The sequence below is a fragment of the Rhipicephalus microplus genome, chromosome X (assembly GCF_043290135.1).
Source record: "Rhipicephalus microplus isolate Deutch F79 chromosome X, USDA_Rmic, whole genome shotgun sequence".
Taxonomy (NCBI): Eukaryota; Metazoa; Arthropoda; class Arachnida; order Ixodida; family Ixodidae; genus Rhipicephalus; species Rhipicephalus microplus.
In genome coordinates this window covers 309,240,355-309,252,873 of record NC_134710.1, presented here as the reverse complement: position 1 = coordinate 309,252,873, position 12,519 = coordinate 309,240,355, and the positions used below count along the sequence as shown (strand labels likewise).

Below are 12,519 nucleotides of genomic sequence, written 5' to 3'. Positions count from 1 at the left end.
ACATAGATGTGAAATCGTCGTTTTTTTTTTTGCATCTATACATCGTGTCGTCCAACATCTCAGCATCGTTCGCGTCCTGCGCGTGATCCCAAGGGAATGATCTCCCATAATCACCAAGTTTTCGAACAATTGCGGTGGTCTCCTCTGGGTGTTTCTAACAGTGGTGAGCGAAAATCGAATTCACCAAAATAAAGAAATAAACAATCATGGACGTCCCTGGTTTCGCGTGACAAAATCACAATACGGCATGCTGTAATAGAGGTCTTCAGAAAATTATATCTTTTGCATTTTTTTAACGTGCGCTGCTGGCCCATCCCGCAGTACACGTGCCTTCAAAATAATTTCGCCTCCATCGAAATTGTGCTCGCCGCGAACAAGACCAAACCCATGAGCTTCGTATCTGCAGACTTCTCATAATTAGTTGGCCTGTACCACAACAGTGCATATGGATTAATATTCCTCGTTGGTTGTTCACCCTTGATTGGCCATTCCGAAATACATCAGGGCCCTCCACACACGTGAGAAGCGTCGGTGGCGCAAAGCGCGACGGCACTGATCAAATGGCATACAGTATCCCGTATTCCACGGTACGGCATTGGCCAGCAGAAAGGTTAGTTTTTATTGCATTCTGTTAAAACAACTCGTACCCCTGGAAATTAAAAAAAAGTAACAATGCAAATTCGTTTAACATGAACAAGACCATGTTTTTCGTTCCGTAGGACATTTTGCTGCAGCTGCTCAAAGAAGCAATTAAGAAGCACCTGGATAAGGCTAAAGGATTCCTCATCGACGGTTACCCCAGGAACGTCGAGCAGGGAGACCGTTTCGAGGCTGAAGTAAGCACGCTAAAATACCTGACTTTTTCGGCCTACTCCAATAAGCCACTCGATTGCATAGTATATACTTTATAGATTGTCTCAGTTATTGTTGAGTTGGGCATTATTTGCTTCTCGGCGTTTTCTTCGATTGCAGAAGCTAACGCATGCTTTGGCAAAATGATGATGCTATAACGTGGTAACTCGCATTCGCTGCAACTGCATGCTGCGGCCATGACATCTTTATGTTGTGGTCCTGAGCCCGAATTTACAAAGCTTCTCTGTCATAAGTTTGTTTTCACATTGGTCAGCTCACTTCGCTGACAATATTTTCCGCATCGTCGTTAGCTTAAATAATTATCTTAGGGAATTCGTCTCCCACTTTCGTATATGTGGCACTCCCACTACTCCCAGTGGACACTACACTCCCACAACTGACCAGGCTGACCACAAAATAGCGGTGGGATTGGCTATCTATTTACGCATGTGTCTGTGTGCATCAAAATATCTGGTACTTCAGACGAACTGGGTGAAATGTGTGCCGCGAACTTGGGCAATGACTCGCTGGTAATGGCTGTGTCCTTCTCGCTCATCGCGCTTACCAAAGACGTCGTGCACCTCCTGCGCCTCGCACTAACCGCACACTGACTCACGCCAACAACGTATGTTGTGGGTGACTTTAATATAGACATTAAAACGAACAAGACCTTCCTACCACTAATGCGCAAGTACATACTGTTAGCCTCCATTGTAACTTATTATAGTGATGTGACAGCCTCGGAAAACACTTGCATAGACCTCGTCTTTGAGAACCTGCAGGAATTGGTGAGAAATCCGAACACATATTCACTCATCTCCGAATACAAAGCTTCATTCATTGGAATAAACGGCTGGCAGACGTGTGTTCCCTGGAGAGAGGTAGTTGTCAAAAATAAATTCCGATATGCAAGTGTACATGCATACATATCTGTCTCAAATTGTTTCCCTTGCCATATCACAAAGTCAAAGCTTCTAAACAGCTGCTTTAGGAATTCTCATTAGCTATAGTATCGAAATCACTGGCGTTTTTTAAAGGCGCACATAACACAATCTTTCTCGCTGCAACAATGCTGGTGGTACTGGGTATCATAGCATCTCATTAAGTGATGAATAAAGCCTTACTAATTAACTTTTGCAATAGCTGCTTTACGCCACATGTTAGAATTGAATAAGACGTATTGCTGAGGGAATTAAGACACTTATGATGATCATCAATGGATCTTCTTAAAAACTTGCAAAGTTGCGAATTAGCCATTATCAGATAAATATTTTTTTTTTCAAGAACACCTCTTGCGCAGTATAAGCGTAATGTGTAATGAGGAAAAAAAAATACTGAGGTTTAAAAAAAACGTTGTTGGTCCCCTTTTTAAGGCATCGGTATAACACCAAAGTGAAACGTATCCTTGCAGAGGTAGTTGAGCGTTCACTGTGCATTTATTCGCCACAAGGGCGAAAGAATGAACGCTACAGCAACAAATTGCAACGATACTCGAAGAAAGGCTAGCAGCTCGAAACTTGCAGGGCACACCTCAAGCAGAGAGCACGCACGAAAGGAGCATTCACTGGAAGAGACAAACAACCGTCACAGCTCGACACTTAAAGAACGCTGCTCAAACAGAAAAAAAAAGACATACGAAACGAACGCACAAGTATACACCTGGATGAGCGCGAACAAAGGTCAAAATTCTTACTTCCTCGTGTGTGAGCAGCATGCTCCTTTTGTAAACGCGGCCGTGGCAGCGAGCGAAGTGATGTTCGCGCTCTCTTTAATGACTGTAACATCAAAGCAAACTTGCGGTGGAAGAACAAGAGGTACAGAACGCCCTAATAACGAGATTAGCGCACGCGAGGGAGCCACTACGCTACATAACATCTATACGCACTTAGATTATGCCATGTGGATGCACGCGAGCACATCGACGCGCGGGCTGGCGCGGCACAACGGCCTTAAGAGCGCGCGCGCACAACACGTGCTCGTCATGCCATCTGGCTATTGATAACGCGAACGCGCTGAAGTGCCGAGCTCTGAGCACCACCAGCAGTACATAGTATATAGACGAGAGCACGCCTACCTCGAAACCAGGCGCATTCGGCGGTATACTCTCACTCCCAGAGACGCCATGATTTGTTGGCAGCTGCCAAGGCGCGCCTCGAGGGCTAGCATGGCATGCAGTGGCTCTGGGAGTTTAAAATGCGAAAAAGCACCTCTTCACGCTGCACCCACTTATAAAATGTCATCCGGGTACCACTGCGCTGTCACCTGATGTGACAACAACCAGCGCAAGAAGAAGAGATTGCTGAGCACCGCCAGTGAAGTTCACAGCGCATCGCGGGGATCGTGCCGGTGCGGTGTTTTGCGATTGAACAGATTTCCGTCCTTAAAGAAAAACGCTGAGCTCGGCCGCCCTATAGGATATAATCGCAATCAGCAGGTAAAACTACGAGTCCTGTGAAGTGTACGAGAAGGTATCCTTATTGCGTTTATTCAAGCGTGACTCCAGCTGTTTCACTTTACAGCAACGATTTGCGTGCAGTATTCCTGTAGTATGCGGCACAAAACTAATGCCGTACTCTTTCGCAGGCCGCATGTCAATAATAGGATATACGTATTACGACTCACGCGTAGATGCACGCTCCGCGCATGTTTAGTACAACTATAACGGCCTACTATCGCGATGAAAAGAAATGTGAACGGTGCGGTAAGCATGGCTTTGGACTCAGTCGAACTGCGTCATACATTGACTGTCACTAGGCGAATCTACATGTGCTTTCGGCCAGCGTCACCATGGCCTTTTAAAATATTGTTCTGGCTGGCACTTTTGCACCGCGTGTGTGCTCCGAGTGCCTGGCAGGACTGGCAATTGATACACATGCGGTGCATGAGCATAAGTTGGAGCCAGATACTAGCGCTACGTTCACGCCGCCTTACAGCAGATATTCTGCTTTGTCAAAGCTAAGGCACGCCGCAGTTAACGATGTTCGCGTTTCTTTCAGTCGGATAATTCGCAACTTTCACCGCCAAGAGAGGCCGCTAGTGCAAGCCCAACATGGCTGTCGTTTGGGGGACCCTGCAGCCGGCACGCCAGCCGCTGCCTCCGGTGTGCCTGTCAATTCGAGCTGTGTAGTATTTTCGGCTGCAGCCACCGTGTTGTCAAGGCTTTGCTGAGAAAGTCATTGACTGTAGCATGTATTATATTCCACACTGCGTGTTGAGAAACGCGCGTGTGGTGTATATTGAAAGAAAAGAAGTTTTGAACGCCAGGGACATTGTCTGCTGCGGTGTGAAGTAATGACCGTATGCAGCTTTGTGAACGCTGCTCGTGCCACGGCTGAGAAAGATTAAGTGCCCGTGCTCGTGCAAAGCAGGAAACCTTGCCTTTGACTGCACGGCGTCTGCACAACGGCATCCAACGCACTTCGCGATTCTTCTAGATCAGCCAGCAAACAATAAAGAGGAAATCATTGCTACTACGACTTGCAGTACCTGTCCGACTTCGGTTGCTCCCTACCGAATTCAGAATAACCATAGTAGAAATTGCCCGTGGTAAAATATAAAGCACCAGTGAACCGCCAAAGTGAGGCAGACTGAACGAGGGCATGGGCTGGCTGCGTGGGCATCCCCCAAACGACAGTTACGACAGGTTCCACATGGTGACGCAACCATCTGTGAAAGTTGCCAATACGTACCTGATGAAGTTGCTTCCGCAGTCTGCAAAGCACGTGCTGCAGACATTCAGGACTGTTGAGAAAAGTGTCCTCGACGCTCTATACGAAATCAGCATCAAATTCCAGCACAGGAACAGCGCGAAACATGACTACAGCCACACTCGGGCTCTGAAGTTTCGCGTTTGATTTGCAGAGCGTCTGCTCGCGTGGAAGTTGAGGGTGTTGCTTCGCCACGCTTGCAACAGATGGCGCCTCACGCTCTTCAATATGGCAGCAAACACTGAGCTCGCTGTGTTCTGGTGTTAGACAAATTTTCTAGAGTTGGCAGTGACTGGCGATTAGGGATGTTCGCGCATTTCGGTGCCTAGGCCGCGCGCGGTCACCAGAAAAACACCTAGCGCTCGGGCTCTCGTATTAGTTCGCGCCGCGACTCGCCGTGGCGTTGCAGTCACCGGCTAGAGTAACGTCACCGGCTGGAGCAGGATGGAGTCACCGGCTCGAGCAGGATAGCTACTAACGAGTAAAACAACCAGGGAGACTCTTTGACACGTGGTATGGACAGATATGATTCCAAACCGGCGCCAGTATCTAAGATAGGTAGAGTCCGGTACAGAAATAGACGTAGCCACGTTCACCGAGCCAATTCAGATAGAGCCCCGCCGCGGTGGTCTAGTGGCTAAGGTACTCGGCTGCTGACCCGCAGGTCGTGGGTTCAAATCTCGGCTGCGGCGGCTGCATTTCCGATGGAGGCGGAAATGTTGTAGGCCCGTGTGCTCAGATTTGGGCGCACGTTAAAGACCCAGGTGGTCGAAATTTCCGGAGCCCTCCACTACGGCGTCTCTCATAATCATATGGTGGTTTTGGGACGTTAAATCCCACATATCAATCATCAATAAATTCAGATATAGTGTATATTAACGTGCAGGGTGGTAGGAACAGGCTTAAGTGGGAAGAGATAGAAGAACAGTTAAGAGAGGAGAGGTCGATGGCATACGGTTTTGCAGAAACACATCTCAGGAACATGGAACTACTTCCTAACAATGCAGACTACGCGTGGTAATATTGTAATAGAACAGAAGGCAGCAGAAAGGGTGGTGGTATTGGGGCATTCATTCATAAAAGTACAGACTGGCAAAGGGTCAAGAAGGAGTGCAAGGAACGTTTATGGCTGAAAGGGAAAGTGGCAGGGCAAATGACATTCCTTGGTTTCGTGTACTTGTGGACGGGAGAAAAAGGCCAGAGATGCAAACCAGGCAATGGTAGAGTGTATAATATTTGACATTCAGGAGTTAGGAGCAGAGTGAGATAAATTTATACTAGGAGATATGAATGCGCACATAGAAGATATAGAGGGGTATACCGACCCGACAGGCAAAATGATCATGGATATGTGTGAAAGGCTTGATTTGATCAGTTGCAACAGTACCCAGAAGTGAAGGGCAAATAACATGGGAGGTAGGAAGGCTGCAGTCGACGATAGATTAAGCACTGATGTCACATAGGATGTATGATAAGCTCAGGGGAATGCACATAGATAAAGGTGGCTCCAGAAGTCTGGGTAGTGATCACAAACGTATCAAGATAAGTTTCGGAAGAGCAGTAAAAGTGGGAAGAAGAGAAGATGAGAAACTACTGGAAAATTTTTATTCAGAAAGGCAAATTGAAATAGCCACCAAACAAATTTAGAAAGTAATCACTGAGGATAAGAAAACAGTGTGGACATACAGACATACACGAATCTAATTAGACTATTTGAGCTAGAGCTTGCTAAGGCACGTGACAAGTCAACCCGGAAAAGAAGACACAAATCCAAAAGTTGGTGGGATGAGGAAGTTAAGAGATCCATAGCAAAACATCAGAAAGCCTCTGGGGAACACAGACATGCTAAGCAGCGCGGTGAACTGACAGATGATGTTGAAAGAAAATAGGAAATCTTTCTAAGCTGTAGAATGGATGCCGCCGTTCTAATCAATGAAAAAATTAGAAGAAAGGGCGCTCAGTGGTAGGCAGAAGTACATAAAAAAGACAGAAAGGCAGCTGCGAAATTTTGGAGCCATCCAAACTCCCTAAGAAATGAGACGAGCCTAGAGCATAGGTTTAAAATTACAGCTCAAGGTGCTAGGCTAGAAGGGGACGAAGCTATTGAATATATAAGAACAAGGGTGACATAAAGATTTCAACAAAGAAGTGCCTTATGCACCACAATAGACAGGGATGGATCAAGTGGCGCAATGGCTCCATTTTCACAACGAGAGTGGGAAACAACTGAAAAAAGGGTTCCTAGTAGTACATCAACAGGCCCAGATGGCATTCCGATTATGCTGCTAAAGACATTAGGTCCGAAGTCTAAGCAGGCTTTGAGAGAGGCAGTGAACAAAATAATAATCGATGGAGAAGTTCCCGATGGATGAAAACTTAGCAGGATGAGCATGATCTATAAACGAAAGGGGACAAAGCTGGCATAAACAACTACCGTCCTATAACAGTGACATCAGTGGTCTACAGACTGGCGATGCTGATTATAAAGGAAAGACTGCAGGCATGGATAGAGGATGAGGGGGTGCTGGGGGAACTGCAGAATGGGTTTCGGAAACACAGGAGTTTGGAAGACAATCTGTTCTCACTGACGCAGTGCATCGAAATAGCAGAAAAGGAGCACAGGCCCCTGTGGCTGGCATTTTTGGATATCAAGGGAGCGTACGATAGCGTGGTTCAAGAGGAAATGTGGGTAATACTGGACACACTAGGCGTGGAAGATGTGTTCACTAATCTTTTAAAAGATATCTATAAAGGTAACAAGGTAATTATAAAGTGGTAAAAACAGGTATCCAAGCCTGCAGAGGTCAAACGGGGGCTTAGGCAGGGGTGTCCCCTGTCACCCTTATTATTCATGATGTACCTACAAATATTAGAGGCCAAATTAGAGGGAAGTGGACTGGGCTTCAACCTCTCTTTTGTCATACAAGGAAAACTCGTTGAACAGGCACTATCAGCATTGATGTACGCAGATGATATAGTGGTAATGGCCGACAAGAAGGAAGATTTGCAGAGATTAGTGGACATCTGCGGTAATGAGGGAGATAGGTTAGATTTCAGATTCAGTAAGGAAAAATCAGCAGTCATGATTTTTAATGATAATGAAAGTTGTGAGCTTAGAATACAGGAAGTCACGCTAGAGATAACAGATAAATACAAATATCTGGGCGTATGGATAAGCAAAGGGGCCGAGTACCTAAGGGAACACGAAACATACGTGACGACTAAAGGTAACAGGAATGTAGCGGTAATGAAAAACAGGGCACTGTGGAATTACAATGGGTATGATGTTGTGAGAGGAATATGGGAAGGGCTCATGGTTCCTGGTCTGACGTTCGTTAGATTTGTGGGGTTTAACGTCCCAAAACCACCATGTGAATATGAGAGGCGCCGTAGTGGAGGGCTCCGGAAATTTTGACCACCTGGGGTTCTTTAACGTGCACCCAAATCTGAGTACACGGGCCTACGACATTTCCGCCTCCACCGGAAATGCAGCCGCCGCAGCCGGGATTTGAACCCGCAACCTCCGGGTCAGCAGCCAAGTACCTTAGCCACTGGACCACCGCGGCGGGGCTGGTCTGACGTTCGGCAATGCGGTCCTGTGCATGAGATCAGAAGTTCAAGCAAGACTAGAAATTAAGCAACGTGGAATAGGTAGGCTTGCCTTAGGAGCTCGCGGGAATACACCAAATCAGGGAGTACAATGCGATATGGGATAGACATCATTTGAGTGCAGGGAAGCTAGCAGCAAGATAAAATTTGAGAAGCGATTGAGAGAAATGGGGGAGGAGCATTGGGCTAGGAAGGTATTCAGCTACTTGTACGTGAAGAATGTCGATACAAAATGGAGGAAGCGAACCAGAAAATTGACTGGTAAATAGAAAACAGCAGGACCCAAACCAAAAAGAATTATTGGTTAAGAAGAAGGTGAAGGAAGCTGAGACCGATATGTGGAGAATCGGCATGATTAAGAAGTCCGCACTAGTGATCTATCGAACTTTTAAGCAGGAAATTGCCAAGGAAAGGATTGATGATAATACTCGGGGTAGTTCTCTACTGTTTGAGGCCAGGACGGGAGTATTGCGAACCAAGACATATCGGGCCAAATACGAAGGGGTAGACACGGTATGCAGAGCGTGTGGAGAGGAAGAAGAAACTGCCGAACACTTGATAATTATATACCTCATAGTGTAACTTTTGTGCCAAATATGTGCTTATTTTGAAATAAAATCACGTTTTAGTGGTCTGCATCGGGTTAGCACACTACAAATTACCCTCCTCGACGTCTCATGTCACTGTTGCAGTGCACAACGTTACTCGGCTTTACTCTGCGGCCGCTGACACTAGTAGCAGCAGAACGAAAGTAGAGTGGCTAGAATGGGGAGGCATTTTGATGTATACACGTCATGCCGCCCCTTTTCCCCTGTCTCTTATTCGCCCAGTCAGTCAGGCCCTGCAGTATCTTCCTAGGTAGCATGTCGAAGCCCATTTTCTTCAGTGCCACCAATCCATTTCTCCCTGTCCCTAAACCTGGATGCATCGATTGCCAGTACGCCGCGGTTTCAAGGAAATTGCCAAGGAAAGGATCGATGATAATACTCGGGGTAGTTTTCTACTGTTTGAGGCCAGGACGGGAGTATTGCGAACCAAGGCATATCGGGCCAAATACGAAGGGGTAGACACGGTATGCAGTGCGTGTGGAGAGGAAGAAAGAAGAAAGTGCCGAACACTTGATAATGTTCTGTAAAGGGCTTCACGTACCCTATAGTTCGGGATGATGGCGCAGAGTTTTTCAAAGCACTGGGGTTTAGGAACAGGGAGGGCAAAATAGACTTTAAGCGGGTAGAATTAACTACAAGGACGTTATCTGATTGGTGGCTAAAGTCAAGGCACGAGTGAAAATTAAACTCTTCACTGCAAAGTACGAATCCTCAACCTCACTATTTAAAGGGAAAAAAATAATCTAGTTTTTGGTTCATTAAGTATTACGGCTTGGTGGCGCTAGCCACCGCCCGATCTAAAGGGTACAGCCATATCTATCCACCCATTCATCCGGAGTTGGGAGGGATTGTAAAGGCGCTGCCGGGCGCGTAGTACTTCGTGCACGTTCGTTGTTAGCGGCCTAAAAGTGGCTAGAGAGTTTTTGAGGGTATGTGGGGCGAATTCACATCTACGAAGCTATAAAATGCACCATGTCGATTAACGAGACAGCTCGCGAAGGCGGGAAAATGTCAATGCTGCCGTTACAGCAGCTTGCAGACAGCTCCGTGATTTGCCTCGAAGATAGCAGCTCGGATGAGTACAACCGCCAGATTTATGTGCTGAGCTCAGGAGGTTTTCGCTACATCCAGACATGTCAGAGAGAGCGAAAGAAAGAAAATAAGAAAGGTCAAACATGTCAGAGATATCCACCGAACTGATCAGCACCATTTGCTGACGCGGCGCAGGCGCAGCACTGTTACAGTGTACTAGAAGGGGGCAGTGGGCTCACTCTCCGGCGGAGGGTATGCCGAGGGGTGGCTCCAGAAATGTCGCACGTTTGTGGTTCTCTGGTCGCACGAGCAGTGGCGCTGGCATCGCCATCACTAGAAGAATTTTGGGAGGGACGTTGCAGCTGAGCCAGGTGTTCTGTAGCTGGGCCGGTTGTGTAGGTGTTCTGTGAGCCGGTCAAGTCCTGCAGAGCAACAGAGTTTGAGCCATGTTGTGTGGCTGTGGACATTGTTGCGCCGAGTTTTCGCCGTCATCTTTGGGCGTTACGCACCACGCAAGAGGACAGTATGCTTTACAGTGCATATATGCACTGTAACAGTATATATATGCACTGTATTACAGTATACTGTAACCATGCCGCAACAACGGCAAAACCACTGTTAGGCGCTTGGGTGTCTAACAGGCAACGTGTTCGTGAAGAGTAAGCAGGACCTGTCATTGTTTGGCGTCCTGAAGGATGAAAACAAGCCGAAAGAATGTGCGAAGAACCAGCACAGAGCGGACACGCTTCTGGAAGACACCAACACAGTTTGCGAACTCCACTTGCAACCGCGTCTGTGCATGTTATCGATGAAAAAAAAAGTGCGCATACCTCACCCATTATCCACGCCGAGGCTGTTTTTAACTTGTTCGGCTGACCAACTTTTGTGACCGAACAGGCCTCCTTCATCCCTCAAGTCAGCTGTACAGCTTCATGAAAAAGCTCGAGGATATTTTCACAGTATGTTTTTGCCAGAGTAAGCTGCACTCTGACAGCATTATGGACATACTGGCAATTGTTCAGCGCAGACTCTCGATTGAAGTTGGTTGCAGTGTGCACGCAGCTACCCTCAAAGCGAAAGTAATTACTTTTTACGTTGTCACACGTCTTCATTCAATTTGAAAGGACTGAACACTGACAATTAGGGAGGGAAGCGGCAGAGGGCCAAGCAGCTGAAGATGAGCCGTCACACATGAAGTGAATAAGGTGTGTAAATCAGTGGCTAGATGGTGTACTTCAGTTCTTTCAAATAAAAGCTTCATGTCAGGAGCAGAAGCTTCGTGTATATCTTTATTTAGTTTCTCACTATGTCGCTCTACATATGTCTAACATACGTGTATCTGCATAATTATGATAACCCCCAGAGAACTGTTGTGCCATGGTCTACAACTGAAGCAGAACAAAAATTATTTAAGCACTACAATTTCACTTTATAATAAAGGCGCAAACCAGCCAGCACGCCTGCATGTTAAAGCTTTTCTAGGAAGTGAACGTGCACTGTTTTCTAACTATGTCGTGAAAGGGTGGGCATAATCTTGTTGCGAACTCTTTCTAGGTTCGGTCTACACAGCATGAACCATACGTTTGGTCACTGCATCAAACCATATAATTTGTGGGATACATCATCCTTTTCGACGAGGTGTTATATTCGAGGAAACACGATGTGGCCTGAACAAATATAGTGCTTATCAGGAATACTCTTCTAACTCAAGCACACACCCTCCGAAACCCACCCACACACACAAAAAGCGTTAGCTGCGTCGCACTAGAAAGGAGAATGCACAGACTGCGACGGCTGCCATCGGACTAATTTTCAGGAAGCTGTATCGCAAAAGAAAAGAAAAACACTGTGAAGCGAGAGCACCAGAAGCTCTTAATATATTCAGAGGGCAGTCAAAGCATGCAAGTTTATTGCAAATATCGAATAAATGTACGTTCCAACTTTTACGAGCGGCCATCGGCGAGCAGCTTCTGCAGGTGAAGCTTCCATTGAAGATGCCTGTGGCGCCATCTCTCTTATGTGACGCCAAAAGCGTCAGAGTAGCTGTGGAGTAAGCCCACTGCCCTCTTCTAGTACACTGTAGCACTGTTTACCCGGGGAGACGCTCCCTGGATTTCGTGCCGACCGGTTGTGCGCCCGCGCGCTCGCGACCTTCGGCGTTATCGTAGCGCTGGTCGACTGGGCTCGTCCTACGTCATCTCCTGTCGCCGACGACCTTCGACGACAGCGCAGCTCTGATTTACTGGTCCTGCTCTACGCCATCTACAGACGCCGACACCATCTCTCGCAAGTGTACCCCGTCCTCGGACTCCAGTGACCGTTCTTCCATCTTTCCTGTCTCTCCTATCCCCTCAGTTTGTTGTTGCTTCTTCTTCCTCTTTCCTATACCTTTACTTCTACCCTTTTATCCCTCTTTACCCCCATCCCTTTGTGAGCTCTGTGGCGGTGTCGCTCACTGAAGCAGACAATAACGGGGCTCACTTTTCTCTTCCTTTCTCTCAAGAACCACTTCACTGTTTACCCGGCAGCTTTCCGCGCTGGCTGCACGGTGGCGCTACAGGCGCGCTGCTCTTAGAGTTACTGTGTATGCTACCTTTAGGTAGCATACACAGTAACGCTAGCTGCTCTCAGCTACTCTGGGCGCTCTGAGATTGCCGATGTATTGGGCTAGTACACTGCCTCTTGCACTCCCATTTTGAGCTGCATCTGAC

At 47.1% G+C, this 12,519-nt stretch overlaps 1 protein-coding gene across 1 annotated transcript in view; it reads left to right on the top strand.

The window, feature by feature from the left end:
* The window catches only part of Ak1 (Adenylate kinase 1), a 32,634-nt gene that overhangs the window by 5,078 nt on the left and 15,037 nt on the right, over window positions 1–12,519 (top strand). Inside the window, exon 4 of the mRNA XM_037414587.2 lies at window positions 720–836. Coding sequence (XP_037270484.2) covers window positions 720–836 — 117 coding nt within the window. The remainder of the gene's footprint in view (window positions 1–719; window positions 837–12,519) is intronic.